We start from the raw sequence: 24,951 nt of genomic DNA, 5'->3' as shown, positions 1-24,951 counted from the left end.
TTTAGTCCATAAAAATCATGTTTAAAGTATCTGTGATTTCAAGGGCCTTCAAATGTTCAATGTTTTTGTTACAATGCAACAAACGAGACATACATGTTGAATTCAGTTGTGCTTCATTAGTTTCAACAAACTTGACCATGGTGAAATATGAACTTTGCAGAAAAAAGGGTTAACTAGAATTGGCCTTGGGGAGCAACATTCAGATTCAAAGTTTTACAGTACTTCACTGATCTACCACTGTGTGGGCTCATTTTGAAGCTCTTGGAAAAGGCAACATTTAAACTGTTGTATTTTTCGAATTAAAAAGTTAATGTTTTCTCATCGAGTTAACACAGGAGTAGCAGCCATTTTGAGTTTTAAATATCAGTGAATTTAAGGTCATTTGTTTCTCTGTTATCAAAATTTGCACTGTGGCCCCTGATCTTATTCCTTATTTTGAAATAGAATTGTTGAAACCTTCCTTTAGGAAAATTTAGGTAAAAGTTTAATTCTTTCATTATACAAGTGCATACGTGTACCTGTAATGAAAATAAGCATCTGTAATGAAAATAAAGTGCCTGACTGGTTGGTCTGAATGAAACTTTAAAATTATTTTTTCCCTGAAGCATGTACATGTATATCGATAACTCAGTCAGACAGCCATTTTTAGTGTGGATAAATACCGACTATTTGTGAAGGAAATTTGCTTCTCTCCACCAGAACTTTGTGAATTGTACCTGTGAGAGATAATTTCCCTTAGTTGGGTGTTACGGACAGTATTTTGAAGTTTCCCTGAGCAAAATGTAGGTGATTGTCGAAAACTTCAATTTTTGATGTCTGTGTACGATATAACAAAGGAGTCGATCACAATGGGTAGACAAAAGAGTCTGAAAGGTCAAAGGTGATACCGATAGGTGCACAGTTTTTCACATTCCATAAGCTCCAACAATGTCCAACAAATCACTCAGCTGGAACAATTATTACATCGTGTTTCCTGTAAATTTGATGTATTGCCAGTAAAACAAATATACGTATTGCACAATAAGCCTTTGTCTTAATGGTATTTTTGTCCTGGTAATAGTTAATAGTTGACCACAAGGATTTTTTCATTTTTGTGATTTTTGACCAAACAGACTTCATACCATTTTAGCAGTTAATTTGATTAATTGTTGCAAGCGTGTAAATATGTATCTGAGTTGTGTCAAAGTTACTAAAAGCTGCGTTAAAAAGTGAAATTAATTTTCATTTTAGCAAGAGATTTATATTACATAAGAAGTTAATAATCAACATAATCAAGGTTCTTTTCAATTTTATGTAGTGTTGATTTTGCTTCAAAAGAGTACATATTATTCATAGCAATCATTATGTATCATGTCATTTTTTTGTTGTTTTCAGCTTCGACAGTGTGTAGAACTGTTTTGGCCCTTGATTATTTTTCTAATTTTGGTTTGGGTCAGAGGTCGGAAGCCTCCAGAACACATGCATGAATGTAAGTACATGGCATCCTGTGTTTTCAATAATCACTGGGATTCATAAGAACATACTTGACAGTAAAGAACATACTTATTATTTCAAACTGTAGTGCATGACTTTCAAATAGCAGATTCCATTTGCTCCTGGTACTAACAGTACCAATAGCTTTATCATATTTACCATGTTGACGTGTAGGATATGAGCACAGGATGCAGATATGAAGTTGAAACTGACAGACAAACCAGCAAACAGACAGACAGTAACAGACGGAGAATGACAGCAATTTCCTGTACTTTCATTCTTTACACAATTTTCTAGGAAGGCAGGTACAATGGAAGTACCAGTGGGTCTTCTTGCTGCTGAGTGCCTGTATTTATTTTTATTTATTTATTTGATTATTCAGAAATCCTACTGGATCAAGTTCCTTGTACAGGTTCCTCGTAAGAATATAGTTGTATAGGAATTGTTGCACATGTCGTGCTCTGTAGTCTCAAATACTTTTTGGTGTAATTTTACTGATATGATGTTAATGGTTAATGGTTCATAAAGTTTGATTTACAGTACTGTCTTTGACAGTCCAGGAGTAAGAAATGTTCCTACAATATATCTTACAAGTTACATACCATGGCTGTGAAGATGATGTATTTCTTATGACAATAAATATCATTGCGTACATTTGAAATCAGTTGTTGGAACCTTACCGAATACTTGGATAGCAAAAGCATTATAGAAGTTTATGCAGTGTAGTGGACATATCTACATGATGATGCCTGTGTGAGGTATTGATGTACTAAAAAGACGTCAAGCTGCCATTGAGGAGAATCTGTAATGCTTACACAAATGTGTGCGTGATCTAAACCAAGTTTTTAAAATGCCACTACTGACATCAAAAGTCGCTGATAAATTTAGGCTAAAAGAATCTTCCACAAATTCTTAATTCTCTTTTTGTGTATATATAAAGGAAAGTTTTGTCGTTGTTGTTTCTCTGCATGACAGGTCATTTCAATGGAAAAGCCATGCCCTCTGCCGGCTTGCTTCCTTTTTTCCAGTCATTGCTGTGTTATAGCCAGAATCAGTGTCACCGATATCCGGTTACCAGTGAAACATCCGGTGTGGTCGACTCATTCAACAGCTCTGGGTAAGTTGTAACATAATCTATTCTGCGTTCAACCCCAGTATTTGAGGACACAAGGTTGAAAAATCCAAGAAACGTTGATCTGCTTGCAAGCAGTGTACTCAATGAGGCATGAAAAAGCACCTTGGAGAGCCTTGTTTATTGCCTCTCAGCTCGGTTCTTTATTTTCTTCTGTTGATCATGATTGCATAATTGCACTGAGACTCATTTTCAAAACTGGTGAAGGTCAACAACACACACAGTACTTCAGCCTGCCGTGTCACTGACAAATGACACCTTGGTGAAGTATCTGGTGCAGCAGTTCTCTCAATACATGCACATGGGTTACATTCAGTAAATTCTTGTTTCAAGAATCAGTCCAACCCTCAGTGCTCTCATTACCCCGTCAACAACAGTTGCCAATATACAGCGTCCATATGCATAAAAGTCTGTGTGCTTTTTAGGATAATTTCTTTCAATAATTCATTTACTCACTCACTCACTTACTCCTGCTTTTCTATTCGTAGTCTTTTGAAAAAAATGAAACCGTGCAGCTTTCTATGTCAAAATTGAAGTCAAAGTAGATGTAGTAACTTAAAAATGTGAAACTAAAGACAAAGCAGCTTATAAATTATGATAAACAAACATTGTCTCTTTGAGTGATACTCTGAGTGTTTTCAAATGAACTATGACACTCTATTGCGTCACGGACATCGATCAGTGTTGTTACACGATAGCTAGTCCTTACAAGGAGACAGATTAGTTTCCAAGGAGATGCTTGTGTGAACTGACTGCAGAGACTGACATACTGATCAGATTTCAACAAGTAGAAATTTGACCCGTCTTGAAAATCTTGGCGCCACAACACCAAAGCCTCTCAATATCTTTCAAAGGACAACGGTAGATAGATATCATTCCAGAGATTGAAATAATTGGATGAAGAGGGTTTGAAGTTGTAATTTTAGTGCAGGAGTCTGTCAGTACAGACCATCTGAAAAATATTTTGGTGATCCAAATGAAAAAGTTAGGGGGCCATTATAAAACAATTTCAAGGTCATAATCTGCCCATAGACCTTCCGTTTACAACTTCTGGTGAACTTTAAATTGTTATTGATTTATTCAAAGAGGCTAACTTGCAACTTTCAAAAAATTTAATTTTGCTCGATGTAAGACAAAATTGAACATCTGCTGTTAACTTGAAGCAGCAATCCTCAATCCCTGATTCTGGCATTAGTGATTGTGTTGCATGAACTGTTTATGTGATAAGTCTCTTGTTTTCCTTTGAAAGATGTGCACATTAGACAATTTGCTCTTATATACATCTGATAAAAAACCCGCCCCTTTAAGGTTTTTTGCCAAAATGGCAGTTCCAAGGTGTCAAAACTGCTATCTAACCTCATACAGACAGTTTCCTAAGCTCAATCACACTGATGCAAGGAAGTTTGCCCAAACTTATTTCAAAGAGAAGCCAATATTTCTATGAGTCTTTCCAAGTCCTCCATTGTAAAGTGACTGACCAAAAGGGCCTGGAACATAACTTTTATAGTGATCCAGAGAGTGAAAAGTTGTGGTTTTGGACTCAACAATTATTTGAATTATGAACCTTGGAGAATGAAGCCATATTATTCTCCCCCCTTTCCTATCTTTCCCCACCCCTGTTTTGCTGTATCACCCTCCTCCATATTTGTGCTGCTCTTTATATGCAAAGAAAGAGTAAAACACATCAAGATATTTCTCAACCAGTAGAACATCTGCAACTGCCAAAAAAAAATTTCTAAAATTGTATTGCTTTACTGATATATTTTTGTCATGTTTGATATTATGAAGAGTGAATTTTCGGATGTACCTGTTGATTCCCCCGGGTTGATTCACATGGTATTTTTTAAAAATTTGTTTTGGTTAACTTCATTTTTAGGTTAGCAGAGTTCTATGAAGCTCTACAGGGTGTTGTGTCAAACCAGACTCTGATGTGGGACCTGATATCATTGTGGAATATGACGCGACCTTTGCCAGGTGTAGTATCATGTTTAATACAAATTTCTCAAGTTTTGATTTGATGTAGAATATGCTGTGTAGTGTCTCTCAGTGATCAGGCTATTTTATTTTCGAAATAATTACCCTTTATTGAGTCTACATTTGAAAATGCATATTCCTTATTGTCCAACCTCATTTCCCTGTATAGAGTTCAAATGTTACCATGGAAACCATTCGGACTTTGTAAAACCATTGAGGTGAAAGTGATAAGAAAGTGATTCTCGATTGTCAGTTGCATGATGTCCAGAGACTTTGTTGACCTCGCACATCTTCCATAGAGATCAACCATCAACGCCTGCCTGTAAAATTGGGCAAGCTAAGATGAGTGGATGTATACCTTATTAAAATGGTTTATCATGGGGTTCCCCTAGCAATGTACTCTTGCACTAATCCAAACCCTCATGACCCCTTAGATTCATGGTGATTGTTGTGAAATTCTGTCTACATTCAGTAATCTTTGCTCTTGCCACCTTACAATGTTTGTGGATTTGTGTGTACCTACTCTATCCCAGAACAATGATATAGATTTCAGTTTTACTTGAAATTTTTACAAAAAGTGTTTTCCTTTTAAAACAATCATTTACCATTATTTCTCCTCAGCTTATTGTGAATAAACATTTTTATGTCTGGTCTACTACTGCATATTTGTAAATTTGAACACAAAATTGTGACTGGTTTTGTTTATTTCTGTCAGAAAATGGGCAAATTATGCTAAGTGCTTCTCGCTGTCAGATCAAATGTCAACCTTAATCTGAATATTTTCAGAGAGTTGCTCTTCAGTAAATGAAAACTAGCTATCGGTGTGTTTGCGTTCTTTTTTACAGATAATTTCCCGCTGGGCAGTATTCTCTCTGATCCGGATAAACTGAGACAGGTTCAGTTAAGTCCAGATGTAATGGATGCTATCGGAAATGCTGACCTGACGCCAGAGAAGGTAAATAAAACTAGAACACCCAAGCCTACGTTTCAGTATGCAATATGCATATTATACCTAATCAATATTAGGTAAAGCGGGAAAACATATTTATACATGCATGCATCAAACAAGGATTAGAAAGGATCAAAAATCAAACATTAACCTTAAATTTTTTTTAATTTTTAACATCCATATATTTATGACATTCAATTATACTCTTGCCTTATCATATTTTTACCAATTTATTAGCTTTTTTCATCATGAAAACCTTTAAGGTATTCTATGGTTTCCAATGAGAATACAATTAAAAAAATATAAACTGCTCATAAAATGTTGACAAGCCAGGGCTGGGTGTATGTCATTTCTTGTCTGCAGGGAAAGAACAGTGATATTTATATCAGGGGGAATGTTTTCAAGGAGTTCCCTTGAGAAACCTCTTCTCCATGATCAAATAAAACTGTGTCAACTGATGATAGCCTGGCAATATTGTTTTTGTTAAATGTCAGATGCAATTTGCATATTGAAAAGGTCAGTAGGTAGTTCAGAACCATATTCACTCATTAGCGTTTTGAACTAAAAAGGTAACAAATGTTGGCACTTCAAATATGCAAGTTTATTGTTAACCCTTTGAGTATTGTAATTTTTCCCGCCAAAAATTATGGTGCAACATTATACCAATTTTATTAATTTTTATGTCATTTTTTCATAATTTTTGACCAAATAGTCATCACATTTCATGGGCTACAGATTTTTATCAAAATTTTAGCAAAAATTAAGAAAATATTGACTGGTGTTCACACGATAAGGCGACAAAATTTGACCTTGGCACTCAAAGGGTTTAGGTACAGTGTACCTCAACAGATATTCATACTCTCAAACATTTTACTCTACCACTTGTGGAGGCTCATTTTGAGATCATGGAGTAACTGAGTCTTATTTTGGTTAATATCAAAAAGTTCGTTTATACCCATAGAGTTAACACAGGGATGGCGGCCATTTTGAATTTCATATGTCAGTAAATTACTAAATATCAGGAATTTTTTTCTCTAGTAACAAATTTTGCACAGCGACCCCATATTTTTATTTTTGATTTGAAAGGAAATGGCTTAAAAGTTTCATTGAGCAAAGTTTAGGTTTCAGTCTACAAAATTAAATAAAAGGATGTCTAATCATATTAATTATTGACGATAAGCCAAATGTTACGTAGAGGCTAAACCAGGACAAGAAAAGTGTATCTGAGATGTAGAAAAAGGCAGTGTCAGTTTTTCATTTTTAGTGTCTCTGATTTGTAACAGCTGTCAGAGAATGAAAGCTTGGATAAGATAAGTACAGACTGGCTAGACAGTATGGCTATGCATACTTCCAGGGCAATGTTGATGTGTGTTTATTTGTACTTTCCCTTCCAACAATAGACTAAGTCAATCAATCTGTGACTGCCGAGAACTACTGAATAAGGAATGCACCTCAAGAAAACTGGTTCCAAACATTGTTATTTTTGGAGGGGTATCCCATGTTCAGGAAATGTTCCTCTCCCCCCCCCCCCCCCCCCCCCCCCCTCCACCAATTATGTTCATATGCAAAATTATTCAGTGTTCATTCAGTTTTGGCAGGATGGCGGATATTATCACACAGTGGCCATAGACCCTATTCATAAATGTGACTATTAATTTCAACATGTACTTATCTTAGTAGACACCAAACTCAGAAATTACATAAACGCGCTTTGAATGATATTCACTTTGTCTTAAAGGTCTGGTTAAATGCCCATGTTGCAAAATCACAGAAATACAGTTGATGGTCTATAAAACAGTTACATTCATTTCTTTTTTCGTTTAGCGCGCGTGATTATGAAATATGGCAAAAGAAAAATGCAATGTGGGCGTGTCCCCCGAGCCTCTCCAGTCGACTTTTTTCGGCTTTCCGAAGTTTGCCCGACGCCGTATCTCATAACGGGAAGTAAGGTATTTCACACCTCCGTAAGCTCCCTACGGGGGGTAACTTCTAGGGTTTCCGCTTACATGATCAGGACAGTGTCCTCCTTCACTATGGGAGAACGTTGTTCTTTTGGTGGCTGTGACAGCGGCAAGAACATGACGGCTAAACTGTAAACTTTTTCAAGTTCCCGTCAAGTGTTGAGTGTTTGAACCCCCGGGTTTGAACCATAATGTGCTTGTCTCTGCTGGTTCGTACGATCGGCCACGGTCCCTCGGCTGAGCCTGCCTCGCTACTCGCTACACAGAAGGTTGGGACCTCAATGCAAATCAACAGCATGAACACCAACACTGAACGTTGTGACTGCCATTAAAATGCACTTAAAACGTAAATGGGAACGTGATTAAAATGCACTACAACCACAACACGGAAGGTTGGTTGGGACCACGATGCAAATCAGCTGCATGTAGAGATCGCGATACAAATCATGGAGGTAGAGTCCTCCTTGATACAAATCGACAACAACACGGAACGCGTCGTTGGGACGGCAATTAAATTGAAGAACAACGGCGAATACCGGACCACGAGGACCGCGATGCAAATCGACCGCAACATGGAATGTTGAAGACCGTGATTAAAATGCACAACACAGAACATCTAGACCGCAATGTAAATCAACTGCAACACCGAACCTTGTTGCCTCGATTAAAATGCGTATGTCTGCTATGTATAGCAAAAGTTTCAATTCTCGCGAGCGAGCGTTCCTATGCCCGCTGCACACTAGACAAAATGACCTCAAATTTATCGCGAGGGCTCGATTGCGTGTGTCGAAGTTTCAATTCTCGCGAGAGCGATTTATGCATGCTGTACACTAGACTACATGACGTCAAATCTCTCGCGAGACTTGGCTCAATTGCAAATACGTACGCCTGAAAGAACGCAATAATACGGAAGTAGACATAGTTTTTGCGAATCACCGAGAGAGAAGCGCAGATTAAACAAAAGACTAAAAAACCCACGTTTTTTCTTTATTTTACCATATTTTTTAAACAAAAATCAGTTTCGCCGCTGTGGCAAATTAGGATCGATTTTTTTTCGCCACTTCGGATTTTGATTCGCATTGGCGAACGTGGCAAATGGGCAGCCCGAACAGTGTTTGTTAGCGGATACCTGGCAGAGATAAGGCGGCGTTGGACCGCTATTCGATGTAAATGAACACACCTGTGACGTCACAGACGGCCAACCATTATCCCCGCTATGGGCGTGACCTGAGTGTCGCAAAATGACCCCATGAAAGTTGCGTATAGAAATATCAAAAAATTAACACTTGCGCGTACTTTTAGGTTGCAATTCTATTGCGAGTGTAATAGTATTGACCCCCTGGAAGATATTCAGTCACACGAACGGGACCATTTCACCAGACCTTTAAGCATATACATCTGAGACTATACTTTGAGAGATCCTTGAGCTGAGCTTGATTTTCAGAAAGGAACCATGTGATATTTTCAAATACATACTCACAAATTCCTGACTGTTTCTCAAAAATCTTGTATAGACTTAAAACCCAGATGTTTACTAGGACTATATATTCCCTCAACAATTCCACAATGGTATCCTATTGACGCCGCCTACATTGTAATGAAACAGTATTTGAACATTTACATTGTAAATTAGGTCAGGTTATCATCTGATGAGAAAGTTAATTTATTGACTGTAAAAACAAAATCACTCTTCATTTGTGATGCAAGTTTCAAACTGCGCAGTCTGTCGATTTTATGTGGTCAGCTGAAGTAGTGTGACCGTGTGGCCAAACAGGTTGCCACTCCTGGAATTCTAACTAAACATTGACAGAATCAAATACTTGAATAACATAGGAAGGAAAGATGTAAGTATTTGTTTCAAAGAAGCAAACAGAAAGTCTGAAATTGAAATGTGTTTGTGAGTTACGTTGAATTTCAATAGGGATCAATCAAAATTCAAAGTCATACTGACATACACCAATTAGAGGGGTGGTTACTTTTTAAGTGTCTCATGTTTTTCTCTGAGTCTGTGTCGTAAAACTTTTGAGTAGAAGCTTATTAGTGTTCTGTAGAACTCTGAGTTGTTGAAGTATGATAAACATCAGACTTTACTTTGTTTTGCATTCCGTTCCAAAGCCAAGCAGACTAGGAATAATGTCGATAGCTCCTTTTGTCAAGACTGCAGAAGGGCAGACTGCAGCCTTGGTTACTTATAAGTCCTTTATGGAAGACTGAAAGCTGAACACAATAGACCTGCCTTTGGCTAAACATCCGCTGTGCGTAACCTTTAGTGTGTGTGTTGGGGAGGGGGGAGGGGAGAAACGTACCCATGCTCAATCGGACAGAAATGATTTCTATTTCAAAAAGATTCAGATAAGGGAGAAAGTGTGAAATGTTCGTGAAAAAAATGGAGCCAGTTTCAGCCACGCGACTTTAATCAAAGTTTTCCATGCATGAACAGTTGCCATAATGTGTATTTCCACAACCATTCGTAAGATCTTTCAAGAAATGCATTCTTGTGAGAGAGCCATGTTCATATTTGCAAAAATAGCAGAGGATTACAATTCTATTTAAGTTTTTGTCTCAAAGTTTTCCCCATTTAGTTCCTTGAACTCTGAGTATATGCATCTGTAGTTCAGTTGTCAGCAAATTGTTTGTTACAAGGGCAATGGGTCACCATAAATCTTGTCAAGACTCTGAGAGTTGTACCGACCAGTTCTAATATTTGCTTTTTCAGTAATGAGTTCCCAACTCATTTTACACCCAATTTTTAGTGAACATTTCTCTTTTAGTTTCTCTGAAGGAAAATACATCATTTCATGTTTTTGAAAATGTACCTAGGTTTTGTTGAATAGGTTTTGTTGATATGCAAACTTTGAAAAGAGGGGACAAGGCCAAGGAAAAGAACTTGTATTATATCTGGCAACCTAACCAAGTTTTGTATCACAGCCCTAATCTTCTTTTTTCACATTTTCAAAAAAACCCCCAACACATGAGTAAGCTAAAGACAAAAGTATATCGAAGAAGTTTGCAGCTAGCCTGCCCTTCATTTTTGAGCCATGTTACTTGAAACGCAATCCCATATAAACAAGTATATATAATTATCATGCAGTGCACAATGCATGTCATGAAACGGTACATTCTATTAGCTACCTAACATTTTTGCCGATACAAATTATTGCACACTCAAGATTATTAGTCATCCCAAATTCTCATGGCCAGTGACGTTGTTCTGGCTTTGTATGAAGAGGTTAAAGGTTACATACTCTTGTTAAACCATGCAGAACCTAGGTGTGTTGAAATACCTGTACTTTTGGTATGCTAATCACGTGCATGTGTCACTGTCCCTGCACTGTGCCAGTCAGTGACCTTGTGACCTGTGAGATGGCTATTTGTACTCAGGCCACAACAGCTTTACGTGATGGTCATATCTGACAAGTAGAAAAGCCATGTGCTTTATACAATAATTGTAAATCCATCCTATGTAAGTGCAGGCCTCGTATTAAAAGTGGGATGCTTCTACTAAAAATTGGAAGATCAAGTTCATTTGCCAATTGATACGGCAAAAACAAAGTCAAGGCAATGAATTTGTTCAGGGTGGAAAAACCTGTGCCACTGCCACCATAGTTTATCAATATTCCAGCTCGTCATACTAACCATTCCAATGTTTTGATAGAGCATAAAGTTACACTCTCTTTCATCTTATACAGAATGGCGTACGGTGGAGTGCTGACTTAATCATAGACCCAGGAGCGAGGTCTATGACTTAATTTTGTTAAAAAATGCATGTATACATGACTTGGAGTGGAACGCCACCAGTGTTTGCGTTTTGCCATGTCTTTTGTTTTTAATGGCCAACAACTCATTTTCACTTCAGACTTTTGTAAATTGATAACTTAAGCAGCGAACCTCTTTAGGGAAGTACACATGTGAAAACAAAAGTACTCGTGTGGGAAGCATGCTGATAATCAGGACAGCTGTGTATAATATATTTATAATGACTCGGCCATTTCCTGATATCCAATTTCTCACAAAATAAATCCAAAAATAGGAAGTTGACCATTTAATTATCACCAGTTATTCAGAAGTGTCCCTGTCAGCAGCCCCAGTTGACCTTTGAACTACTCATGTATCTGTACAACATAGCATTGCAAAAGGAATGATGCAAAGTCACGTCCCATCAGTGAAACTATTTTTTTCTGCAATTTCAGATTTGACGAGAGTATCAGGTTTTTCCTTTCTGGCATTTTTATGAATACTAACACTTGATTTCCGGTACTGCTACACGGTGTCTAATATGCTTCAGTTCCAGGAAATCCTTGGAGATCAAGACTGGCGTACAGCTCTGTGCAGTGACACGGCCACCCTCAGAGATCTGTTACAGATTGACAACGATGCCTTACTCAGAGAAGTACAGCATGAACTGTGTGACTTGAACATGTTTGATATGTTGATAGTGCTGATGAGGCTTCAGGGACTCAACAATCAAGAAACCTATCAAAGAATAGTGAGTGAAAACATTAAACTGTGTCTGATCTGAATAGATCAAAATGAAATGCACATCATGGGTAGATTTAGAAAAAAATATTGAAATGTACATTATCGACACTTAAAAAAATATAAACTCATATAAGACTAATAAAAAATATTGAAATATACAATAACCCATCATTTTGGACATACAACAAGTTCATTTGGCATCAGTTTTAATTCTAGTCAAAGAAAAATTCGGCGTACAGAAAATTTAAATTCTAATGAAGTGTGATGCATGATTAAAATGTAAACCATTATACTTCAAGTATTACTGGCGATTTTTTCAGAGAAATGAGCATTGTCTGAGTGTATCAATGAAATCTCATTGACGCATATCAACAAAGAATACCCATAAACCCGAACTCTTGAACTCTGTATCTTAAATTGGCAATTCACACTTTATTTCTTTTCTCTCCAGTTATCTGCAATCAACGGTGAAGCAGACTGGGGTGATACCATCTCAACACTAACAGGTCAGTCATTGATATTCAAAACACTCTTTGTGTGCAAATGTTAAAAATAAAAAGCCTTGAAACCCACTGTTGAGGATTATTGATAACAAGTAACAAATGGAGTAATGGCTTTCAGGATAAATTTTAAAAAGTCAACTGGAAATCAGAATTGGTATAATGTAAGCAACTGTTTGATTCTCAGAGTATATATTTTAGTTGTTATATCATCATCATCATCATTGTCATCATCATCATCAGAAATTATTCCTGTCTTCAAAACTTCCTCTGCAGTTTCCGTGGTGTAGTTCTAACTCAAACAATGTGAATTTTGTGTTGCAGATGGTCTCCCTCTGTCTGATCTTCTGTCAGACACGGATGCAGTTCGGGAATTCCTGGAGCAGAATATCAGCCTCTCTGAAAATGTCACAGATTTGTTGTTAAACAGTCCTCTGACCCCATCACAGGTAACTGAGAAATACATAAGGAATGTACAACCATTTCCATAATGACTGATAGATGAAAAGAAATGCACATTTATTTTCTGTGACTATGACTCACTCTCTCTCTCTCTCTCTCTCTCTCTCTCTCTCTCTCTCTCTCTCTCTCTCTCTCATTACCAAGGAACTTTCATGAATAATTATTTTTTTCCATTTAATACACATTAAGTGCTGCAGTTTTCATTCGTCAAATTCTGAAGAATGTATTTTACATGTATTCTTAAACAAGTTAGTTAATTTTCCACAGCTTATTATTTCCTCATTTCTGTCTTCATTCTTTACAGCTAAGGTCTTTAGTTGATCAAGACAATCTGAGAGAGATTGTGTGTAATACCACATCACTGGGTCAATACGTGGACATGAGTGACCCAGACACTTTGAAAGAACTGAGTGATCAGCTGTGCCAGCTGTCTGACAAACAGCTTGAGGAACTTGCTGATGAACTGGCCGGACATATCAGAAACCAGGTAATATACATACTCAGTACCTGTGTACGTCTTTGGTTCATTTTCTCCAGATGTTTGTAGCTATCTGAATGGACGATTGTAATCTATGTAGTAGCTAAACCCCTTCACCAGTGTGGTTTGAACCAATCCCATTGTTTTCTGCAGAAAAGTTGGACCTCTAGACAGGGAAATAGGGGTGAAAGGGTTAAATATTAATTTGTGTACATTCCGGGCCACCCCTACTCAGACACGGTTAATAAAAGTTGATTGCTTGATATGTTGGGGACCACTCAGTACATTTGCTGTCAGGTGTAAAATGATTTGAAATTTCATAAAACAGATACTTCAAAGGAAAATTGCATATTCTCTCACCTACGTCAGAAACAAAGACGTTCAAATTGAGTAAATTGCTTTGTCTTTGCATCTTTATCAATTGGTTTATTTGATTATTATTAACTCCATTCCTTTCTTCCATCCAGGTCCCATTCTGCAATCCCCTCATGCTCTCATTCTGCTGTCCCATGCTCTTTGTATGAAAAATCAATGTATGAGAAGAGTAGACACAATGTTTTTCATATTGGCCAATGTAGACATGCTGTTTTCTTTTATGTTTCAGTTGAACAACACAGATTATGAAAAATTATTTAATGAACTGCGGACAAGACTAGAATTGATAGACTCAGAGGTAAAGTGAAATTTATTTTAAAAAAGCTGAATTCTGCTCTTGTACATATCAGCCATGTCTGTTTGTTTCAAGGAAAGAACTTGACCTTTAAGTTTTTGTACCATGTGTATTTGTGATGTTCTTGACCTTTAAAAAAAACTATTTGTTTGTTTGTTGTCGTGATGATAAATGCAGGAGAAGCTGCATTGAAATAACTGCCAATTAGATTAAAGAAATGTTAGAAAAGAGACAGTTATGAGAACTTGGTGTATAAACTTGACATTGGATAACAACAGACTCAGAGACAAGCTCACCATTAACATCTTTGCTGTGTTTCCTGTGATAATCTGAGTGTACAGGATTGTCATTGTCTGTTCAAGATCTGGATCATTTATGTGAACAAGCAAACTAAGTGGACTCTAGAATAAGTGTGTTTACAGAATAATTAGTATTTCAGAAACTCAAAACATAAATACTCATTCCTCTAAAGATTTTTCAGGTTGTGATTCACAGAAGATTTTGCCTCATGCGAAGGAAATTCATGGCATGCACCCATGATAACAAATTCTATCCTGCCAGAAGTATTTGTCAGATGTTTTTAGGAACCATGATATATTTTCCAATCCTTGTTCTGGTGTTTTTGGCAATTCTCTTTTCAACATTCATTATACCTGTCCAGTAATGCTGTATGACCAAATACTCTCTCTCTCTCAATCTCTTTCCAGTTTCAACTTCTTGAGAAGCTATCGGACGGTCTTCAGGGCTTCTCTGCCAACCAGACCATGGAGTCAATCTTCCTTGGCCTCTGCGGGAATCAATCCGACGCCATGGAAGGAACCATGATGTATGGATTACTGGGTGGATTAAGGGGATTGGATATCATGAACATCACCAGGGATTATGACAACTCCAAAAATAATGAGATGCCCGATGAATATGATAAATATATGAAACGGGAAGAAGATGAGAAGAATGAACATGAATATGAATATGACAATGAAACTAGTAAGGCTCAATTTTCATTTTATGAATCTCTTCAGTCCTAGAATTTTTAAGAGGTCACCAGCTAGCATATCTATATGTAACTAGAATAGTCTTGTCATCAATAAAGCCACTTTTTTATGTGTTTTCGTGTAGCAGTTGAAACATGCACTTTAGTACTTTGAAGTTCCTGTGTAATTTAAGTAAACAGCATGGGATGTTGCCAAGTTTCTTGTAATATGTTAGAGGTATTGCTCCATAAGCACAATGCCAAAATAAAAAACGAGTAATTCCTAGTGTCTGCATGTGACATGCAGGATTCTACATCCTGCTGGAGTATGACAATATTCCCAGCAGCTTCCCATTTTTGGAATCTTGGTGTATCATATGGCCTAGTATGGTGCTGACTGAAAGATATGGATAGATTTAATGTAAAAAGAAAGGGAGGAACTATGTATCCAAATTCCTCAGAGAGAATCGTGCTGGTGACCTTGGTATACCGTGATCTTTTTCATGACATATTGACCTCCACTGTATACCATATGATGTGCTTCATGACAGCTTGATGACTTGCCTGAGGTGTAAAGACAGTTCACGTTTTTATTTTCAGCTCCATTCTGTAACTCCATGTTCCGGTCCATTGAATCTAACCAATTCACACGCATACTGTGGACCAGACTCAAACCCTTGATGGTTGGCTACGTGCCTTATTCACCCAACTCTAAAGCTGCTAAGAGAATCATTGAAAAGGTGAGTTTTCAATATCATGGATGAATAACAATATCCCTCTTACTTCTACAATATTGGTATATCCCATCATATTCTATGATGTGTATGGAATCATACACTAGGAATTGGGGGGATCTGTGGTCAACTATTGTAATCTTAATCTAACATGAAATTTCAATCTCTATGATTTATTTTCTTATCTTTTCTTCAGGCAAGCTGGCCTTTCAAGACCTTGCAGAACATAGTTGATCTGTCCCGTGACTGGCTGGAATACTCACCAGAACTCGTTGAATTTCTGAACAGGACTGAGTTGCCCCAACTACCAAAGTCTTTTACGGTGAGATATCTCACATTTTCATCAGTGTGCCTCACTCATGACATTGTTCAGTAGGTCAAATCACGGGATTAGGTTTTGATATGTATTTGACTTTACACACATAGTGGCTTTTATATATTTTTCTTGTGGTTATGTACTTCAACTGTTGTGGTCAATTTTATCGTATTTGTGTATGTTTGACATTTCGTGTGGCCTTCTCACTTTGTTTTTGTTCTTTTTGTGCAGCCTATGTAGTAGTCAGCAACAAATTTTAAAGCTAATCGTAGTAAATTTGTTTCCGAAAGCGTTTTGAAATGATAATACTTAGAAATGGTAGAGTATTGCCACATTCTTCTGTTGTTGATGTTTTTAGAGACCTGCTCATTATTACTTGTTGGTTTCAAACTGTATTCTGTCTTTCTCCAGGATTCTCTGAAAAATTACAGCTGGTATGAAGACTTTGTGGATGTTTACAATGAGACTCTCAGAGACAAAGACACATGGCTGGAAGCTATCAATGTCCTAGATCAGCTGGCTCACACAGCCATTGATTTCCTTCAGGTAATTTCAAGTAACTATTCTAACCAGTCAACCATTTCTTATATTGACCTGGGGTAGATTTGAGAGAAACTATGTTCACAAAATACTCACTCTCATATTTGTGTAAACTATACATTAATGATGGTGAGACTTACGCGATCAATCGTATCTTAGTGGCAAGGTGTAGCCCTCCTTAGACAGCATTCCCTATGTTATTGATGAAAAGTCAGAAGATCCCCTAGCTTTGTGATGGAAAGGTTCAGAATCTTTAGATCAGTGGAAAACCTAGGGATCCTTAGTTTGTCACAAAATGTCTGTTGTGCCGGCAGATGTGTATCTTAGGTTCCATAAACTGCATTGTAGCATTAGATTCTCTTTGCTTCGAAAATGAAAGTGTCGCTGGGTACAGAAAGCATACCACCTTGTAGTTCAGTACACTTTTACAGTCTTCAAATAAAGAAGCAGTTGTCACTAAAATCATTCCTGAAGAATTATCTGGTCAGCATATAGTCAACTGTAATATACATACTCTTGAGTTCAAACAACAAACTTATTTCACTTCTAATATTTTATAAAAGAGGGTATTAATGTTTTCAAAATGTATAGCAAAACCTTGTACTTGTCCAAAAAGACCAACTTTTAGTAGCCAGGTTGCAAATTACTGTTTTGTCTCTAAAAATCGTTCAAAAGTTAATTATCAATATTTTTTATACTTCATGTTTCATAATCTTATGGGTTGACATGTGAAATCAGTTAATTTACAGTGAGTCATGTTATTTTACTCAGTGATTCCCACAAGTTAACTATTTCTGTCTTTTCCTTGCAGTGCATGAATCTGGACAGATTTGTTGGATATGACACAGAGGAAGAAGTGGCCACACAGGGATTGAAACTCATGCAACAAAATAAATTATGGGCTGGTCAGTATTTATACATAAATTTAAACTTGTCTGTTGATTGACTTAAAAAAGATTTTGAGTTCATCACTTTCTTGTCAGTGATAAACAAACTATTGGAATTAGCATAATGTCATATTCTTGATGAATGTTTAATCATACTTATTTCAAGTATTTGTCACAAAATGACGTAGAAAGAAGTCTAATACAAAATACTTATATTAACAAATTTAAAATCAGACAAAATGTGCAAAAGGTCATGGAATTATAAAAGTACCATTGTTACATGGTTGTTGACTGATGTGTTTCCTTTCAGGGATTGTGTTTTCTAACTTTGACCAGAATCCAAAATCAAACGTCATCCCCAAGCATGTTCACTTCAAAATACGTATGGACACCGATGTTATCGAAAGCACTTTCAAGCTTGAAGACAGGTAAGTGACAGATGCAAGTTACACATTCTAACAAGCTGGCTAGAGTAATTTAGCAACATTGATATCTTTGAAGCCAGATTTTTCTGGCATGGCATCACAACAAAAGTTCATAGCATTGATATTTACAGAAGTTGATCACAGCAACATGTCAATGTGTTTCTTCTTTATGGAAGAATATTTTAAGTTTTTGATATATATATGTATATTTTAAGATGTTTTTCACTTGAATGTCAATATTACAGCCCAACATATCGCCTGTCATCACTTCCACTTCAAAATCTTTCAGTTCAACCGTTTCCTTTTGTGATCTCATTCATGATCTTATTTCTGCGATAAGGATAAACCAACGCAAAGGCATATGTTCTAAAAGCTCCATTGGGTAGAATGCTATGAACTGAATAGGAAAAGTGCATGTATACTTTTTAAAACATTAAAAATTGAAGATCAATGGCTGTAATAGTTTCATAGAGATTACATGGTTGGAATTAAATTACTCAAACTGTTTACAAATTAGAAAAACAGCAGTTTAACATGCACGCCAATGACGCCACACATTTCTATATTTTCAGATACTGGACTCCAGGTCCAAGATCCAATCCTGCCTTTGACTTGAAGTACATCCAGTCGGGCTTTGTCTTCCTCCAAGATATGGTTGAACACGGCATCATTGAAGCTACAGCAAACTTGGATAAGCTGAACACTGGTGTCTACGTACAACAGTTTCCATACCCGTGTTACATAGATGATATGTAAGTAGGGTGCAGAAATGTGAACCTATTTACCTCTCTGTTTCCTAACAACATTGTTTCATTGTCATCGTATCTGAACTCAGACATAGAAACCATATCATGTGAGTTTTTTTCAACTTGTGCAAAAAAAATCAAGAGGTGATCCCTGGAGCAAATTTCAGATGTTGTGAAAATAAATGCAGAGAATGCCATAAGTTATGGAGACATTATAGTATCACTCGTAATGTTGCAGTGTTTTTGTAGGCTTGTTGTACAGTTGAATATCTTCTTTGTACTGTGACTTTGTACATGATATTTATATCTATACTGTAGAGTGAAGGGCAAAGAACAAAAGAAAGTATTATTATAGAGATGCACGAAGAGAAAAATCTTCCCTGTGGTAGTCATATGCTTGCTTAAGGGTGCCTCATGACACCCTAGAATGGTTTTGAATTGCAGTATGGCTGTTTTCATGGTGCTTTCCATTTTAGCCAAATGCATGTTTTACTTCATGTTGGTCATCTCAATGCAATGCTATAGTTTTATTGATGTAACAAATACAAAACACATTTTGATTCAAACAATGTGATGTTGTTTTCGTCGTTCCAGGTTTATCTTTTTTCTGTCGTTTGTGTTACCCATGTTCATGGTCATCTCATGGGTCTACTCCGTGGCGATGACAATCAAGAGCATTGTCTACGAGAAAGAACGGCGTCTTAAGGAGGTGATGAAGGTGATGGGGCTTGGTAACGGAGTACACTGGGTGGCTTGGTTCATCAACAGTTTCATCATGATGTTCATCAGTTCAGTCTTGCTGATTCTGTTGATTCAGGTGAGTCTGTGTCAAATCACAAATAGATGAAGTATGAACCCAGTGAACACAGATATCATGAAAAATTTAGATCTCAATATTTTGCGTATTTCATTCATTTCAGTAACAAAGTGTATCTGTAGATTGTGGAAACTTTTCATCCAATTTCAAAGGAAGTCAACTTTTACTGTCCATTTGTAATCTCAAAGAGTGTCTGAATTTTTAGCAATTTGGTCCCAAAACAAAAACCCTTACTCAACACCCTTCAGTTCTTGCTGTGACAAAACATGCAAACTTATACTTTCTTTTATCTTTCCTGCAGTATGGTGGCTTGCTTGTGTACAGTGATCTGTCACTGGTGCTGTTTTTCATGGTCACGTTCTGTATTTCCACCTTGATGCTCTGCTTTCTGATCAGCACGTTCTTCTCCCGTGCTAACCTGGCGGCGGCATGTGGCGGCATCATCTTCCTGGCCACCTATGTCCCCTACGTCTTGGTCAGCGCCTGGGAAGATGTGATGAGTCCAGCCCAGAAGATCCTGGCGGTGAGTCTCTCAGGCCCTCAGGTTTACAGGATGTAGCAGCAGTCTCATTGGTGACTTTCAACCCTGGGTCTAAATATCTATTCAAGTTCAAAACAATGTGAAATGAAGATGTTTGATTTATACACTTCTATAGCCCTCTTGTTAATCACAACTACATCTCTCGATTCTGCAATAACAAAGTCATTCAAAGCACTGAATGTGTAAATCACAACCGTCAAATTCAATGAGAATTCTTTCAAATGTCACATTAAAAAATCGAAGAGAAGCCAAGGTTTTTGGAACTATCAGGAATCCGATTCTCAGTACCTGAAATCTGCTCGTGGATTTTGCAGTGTTAGATATCTCTGCTGTGTAGTGTCCCGGTGGAGAAATGCAATTACTTGTACCACTCACTGATAATTCAACACCAATGATTTGTTTCCAACTTCACACACAGGCCCTGGTCAACACGGTTGCCTTTGGATTTGGATGTACCTACTTTGCCATCTATGAGATCCAGGGATATGGGTTACAGTGGGATAACATAGCGACCAGCCCTACCGGTAGCAATTTCACATTCCAGATGTCGCTGATCATGATGTGGGTCGATGCCGGTATCTATGCTCTGATCACATGGTACATTGAAGCAGTATTTCCAGGTACGGCTCTTCATTGCTCAGCAAATCACTGCTGCATGGATAGTTTTTGTGATCAAAATTACAAGAGTTCGTCAAGCTTTTCCATGTCAGCATTAAAGGTATACTGTCACCTGTTTAAATTTTGCCACAGTTACCATGGAAAGAGAAAATCTAACCAATCACAGATTTTAAGCGGGTGGCTGCTTCTAAAAACAGCACCCTCACAAGGGCATTTTTAATACCAAGAAATGCCCCTTTGACCATATATGGGCATATTTAGATTACAGGTGACTGTACATCTTTAAGGCAATATATTTTTGTTCCTCTTGAGCTTACCAAGTTCATGTTTCAGATTTGCCTCAGTAAAACTGCCTCTATTTGCATTAAATGGTGCAATATGATATGATACACAAAACGATCTTTATCAGCAACGTATGTGACACAATTACCAACACAGATTCATTTCTGACGCGCAAGTGTTAAATTTTGGGAGGCACTATGGGGCAGTGGCTGGGGTACCAGTCTCACTATCCCAGGCTTGTAAGTTGGAGACCCTGTAAGTCCAGAGTGATGGACTCACTGTTGGAGTATGGTGAGGTCAATACTCCAACACGGTGTTGTGCCCTTGAACAAGGCATTTTACTCCTCATTGCACCATTAGGCAGTGGGTGATGGGTTCCTCATCCTGTAATTGGGCAATGCCTGTTGGATGATGGACTGAATAAAAAAAATTCCCTGAAGAAAGCCATGTGATTGGTCTATGAAGGTAGTTGCTTCCTATTACTGTTCACCACAGAGAGATATACACTAGAGCTGGATCAGATTAGTACACAATCAGGATATGTGACAAAAGTTTTGATTTCATTTTTGTGTCATATTTAGGTCAGTATGGCATGCCAAGACCATGGTATTTCCCAGTGACCAAATCATACTGGTGTGAGAATGCCAGAACCAACACGGACATGACAGTTGACAATCCTACCTATGAGATGGGACATAGGGCAACAAATGATGAACCGCAGCAAGGTGAGGGAAATTGTACATTAACGGTATAGTTGCCTAGAGTGTGAGCAGACATGGCCAACCTTAGATTGAAATTTTCTTGATAATAATTTTCTGTTATAAGCGTCTCACATGAAGACTTTTTTATGAAGTACATAAGTTCAGAAATTAACGTATGTACAAAATGGAAGTGCCAGTCTATGTGATTTTTTTTAATTCATCGTAACAAACAAAATGTTTTCGCTATGTGCACAAAATGAAATGAACTACTAGTAACCCCGTACCATCTGAAAAGCATGCAGTTTCATTAATTTTTGTACAGACTGTATCCGTATACAATGAGCCACGGTATTATTACATAAATGTTGCACAAGTGTTCAGAGGGTCACTTCCTGTAGTATTATACACTCATACATTGATTCAAAAACTGATGTGCCATGCCGTTTTCCTCGTGGAATATTGTTCATTCTGATAAAAATAGATCTTAGATAGAGATTACTGTTACTGTATCACTTAAGAAATTGTTCAGCTTGACCTGCTATTTTATTTCCAAATCTCTTGTATGTGTCCTAGACAATGACAAGACTAGCTTTGAGGCAGAGCCCAGTCATCTACCCCTCGGTGTCAGCATTCGCAAACTTGTGAAAATCTACAAAAACGGTAAAAAACTGGCAGTGGATGGACTCTCTCTTAATTTCTACGAGGACCAGATCACCTCATTCCTTGGCCATAATGGAGCTGGCAAAACCACAACCATGTGAGTATCAAATTATGGTTAGAGAACTTTTCTTTATCCTGTTCTATGCACAGTATTCGGCTGTAGAGGGTATTTGTTCACGTGAAATTTAATATCAAAACCTGTGCGGTATAAATATACATTTTTTAGTCCATGAATGAAAAAAGTGATCAGTTAAGTAACACCAGATTGAACAAAGTCTTCTGCTTCAGTCTTAACCCTTTTACCACAATGGTTTGGCCCAAACCCATTGTTGTCAACAGTGACGTGGACTTGACTACAGGGAATGGGGATGAACAGGTGAAACTTTGTCCACAAGCAAATTCATAACAATGTTCGATGGTTATACTGTGACACAGAAATTATTTTATGGCCATTGTAAGATTAGAATACCCATTCATCACAGATTTGCATATATAGGTACATAGATGTAATATGGTAAAATAAGTGTTTCAGGAACACCATGCAGTATTGCACTACACGTTTTTGCATGGCCCCAAGTGAAAATCGATGCTAGGCTACTAAAATTAAGGTTGCTGAACACCATTTATTGATTATTGCCACCTTCCGTCAGTATCAAAGTGCTGGTATGAAGATTGTATCTAACTGTCAAATACGGAATATTCCCAACCCTCAGTGTACCCACCTCACACCTTGTGTTTCCACAGGTCCATCCTGACAGGATTGTTCCCACCAACTTCCGGCACAGCCTACATATACGGAAAGGACATCCAGACTGACATCAACTCCATCAGGAAGAGTATGGGAATGTGTCCTCAACACAATGTACTGTTTGATCAGTAAGTTTATGCATGGACATCTCATTCCTGCCAACAGTATGGAAACATAGGGACTTCCGACAGATATTCATTGTTACACAAATAACCCCTCATACCAATTTGCAACCTCAAATATTTGATTTTCGCAAACTTGTCAAAATTTGACATATACCATATGTATATATTTTAGAGCTTAAAGATACATGGAGCTTCATCCAGTTTTGATTTCCATTGCCAACCCTTTCACCACCAAATTTTGGTTCAACCCTATTGTTTACTGTAGCAAAGCTGGATCTCAATATTTGAAAATAGGGGTGGAAAGATGAACTTTAAAAATGTATGTCTCATCCACTGTATGATACTTGAGATGATTTGCAAAATATCACTTTTATAAAAATTCACTGTCATTGCAGCTTGACTGTGGAGGAACACATGTGGTTCTATGCCAGACTGAAGGGAATGTCAAACAAGGAAGTAAAGGTGGAGATGGAACAGATGATCAAAGATGTCGGACTGCCAAATAAGAGACACGAAAAAACAAAACATCTGTCAGGTATGTGTGCGCTTTTCTCAACTTCTACAACTCTTTGCAACAATTCAAATTAAGAAAAAGTGAAAATGAAGTCACCAGAATTAGAAATACAGAATTATATTTGGACTTTGTCATTGGTCTGAGAAGTAATGTTTTCCTTTGTCCAGTGTCAGTTTGCGTCAGCTATGTTCTGCATGAACCAAACATTATGTAGGAGATATGTGAAAAATACCGCAAGCAATGAATAGGATGTTTCGCACATGAGTAAATACATCATGATCTTACCTGAAGGATAGGAATTTTCTTTACATGTGGCAAATGATAGTCACAAACTACTGGCAAGTTTGCGCAATCAAAGTAGTGACAAATTTGATCAAATTCTTGTACAGAGAAAAAAATTACTAAATCTGTTCCTGTTTGCATTTTTCTCAATGCTAGGTGGTATGAAAAGGAAGCTGTCAGTTGCCATAGCGTTTGCTGGTGGCAGTCGTGTTGTCATTCTGGATGAGCCGACTGCTGGTGTCGATCCGTATGCAAGAAGAAGCATATGGGATTTGCTGAGCAAGTACAGGAAAGGTGAGACAACAAACAAACAAGCAAGCAAGCAAGCAAACAAACAAACATTCATTACTCCTGTGCTTTCTTTGTGTGTCTTTGGTTTACAAGTTCTAAAAGATAATGACCAATGACAGGATGCGTAATAGAGTTATTTGCAAGCTAATATGCAACCCATGAACTATGTCAGGTGCTCTTAATGTCAGAAACTTAACCCTTCAAACCCAAGACTTGAGTATTTTCTAATTGCCTTCAATAGGATGGATAGATCTATATTCAAGGAAACAGGGGTAAACTGGTTGCCAGTTCATTAGACTTTTAACTTCTAATTTTTAGTTGTTTTCATTGATTGAGTCAAAGTTATTCACTTGAACAGGTCGTACTATCCTCTTGACAACACATCACATGGATGAAGCTGATATCCTTGGCGACCGCATCGCCATCATCTCCCAGGGCAAACTGAAATGCTGCGGATCCTCGCTGTTTCTGAAGAGCCAGTTTGGCAATGGCTACTACCTGGTGCTGGTGAAGAAATCAGACAGGCTTAGCTGGAAAGGAAGTGATAGTATGATTGAAGTTAATGAAAACCCTGCAAATCAAAAAGAGGTATTGTATTTTGTCAGGCAGTTTTAGACTTCTCGGGTTTTGAACCTGCTCTTTCAAGTTTCTGAACATTTGCATCAACACTGCA

At 37.5% G+C, this 24,951-nt stretch overlaps 1 protein-coding gene across 1 annotated transcript in view; it reads left to right on the top strand.

Moving 5' to 3' along the window:
* Window positions 1–24,706, top strand: part of LOC139138447 (phospholipid-transporting ATPase ABCA3-like) — a gene marked incomplete at its 3' end in the record, with an annotated part of 33,156 nt that extends 8,450 nt beyond the window's left edge. The window contains 25 exon segments of the mRNA XM_070706833.1: window positions 1,375–1,468; window positions 2,449–2,590; window positions 4,482–4,579; window positions 5,425–5,534; window positions 11,775–11,975; window positions 12,420–12,474; window positions 12,793–12,917; window positions 13,235–13,417; window positions 14,013–14,081; window positions 14,786–15,065; window positions 15,652–15,791; window positions 15,982–16,107; window positions 16,513–16,647; window positions 17,453–17,546; window positions 17,839–17,956; window positions 18,526–18,705; window positions 19,294–19,516; window positions 19,818–20,039; window positions 20,476–20,677; window positions 21,539–21,682; window positions 22,232–22,415; window positions 23,063–23,194; window positions 23,587–23,726; window positions 24,144–24,281; window positions 24,637–24,706. Coding sequence (XP_070562934.1) covers window positions 1,375–1,468; window positions 2,449–2,590; window positions 4,482–4,579; window positions 5,425–5,534; window positions 11,775–11,975; window positions 12,420–12,474; window positions 12,793–12,917; window positions 13,235–13,417; window positions 14,013–14,081; window positions 14,786–15,065; window positions 15,652–15,791; window positions 15,982–16,107; window positions 16,513–16,647; window positions 17,453–17,546; window positions 17,839–17,956; window positions 18,526–18,705; window positions 19,294–19,516; window positions 19,818–20,039; window positions 20,476–20,677; window positions 21,539–21,682; window positions 22,232–22,415; window positions 23,063–23,194; window positions 23,587–23,726; window positions 24,144–24,281; window positions 24,637–24,706 — 3,605 coding nt within the window.
* Window positions 24,707–24,951: the final 245 nt, after the last annotated feature.

Source organism: Ptychodera flava, chromosome 8, assembly GCF_041260155.1.
Source record: "Ptychodera flava strain L36383 chromosome 8, AS_Pfla_20210202, whole genome shotgun sequence".
Taxonomy (NCBI): domain Eukaryota; kingdom Metazoa; phylum Hemichordata; class Enteropneusta; family Ptychoderidae; genus Ptychodera; species Ptychodera flava.
This window is presented reverse-complemented; position numbering and strand designations above follow the sequence as displayed.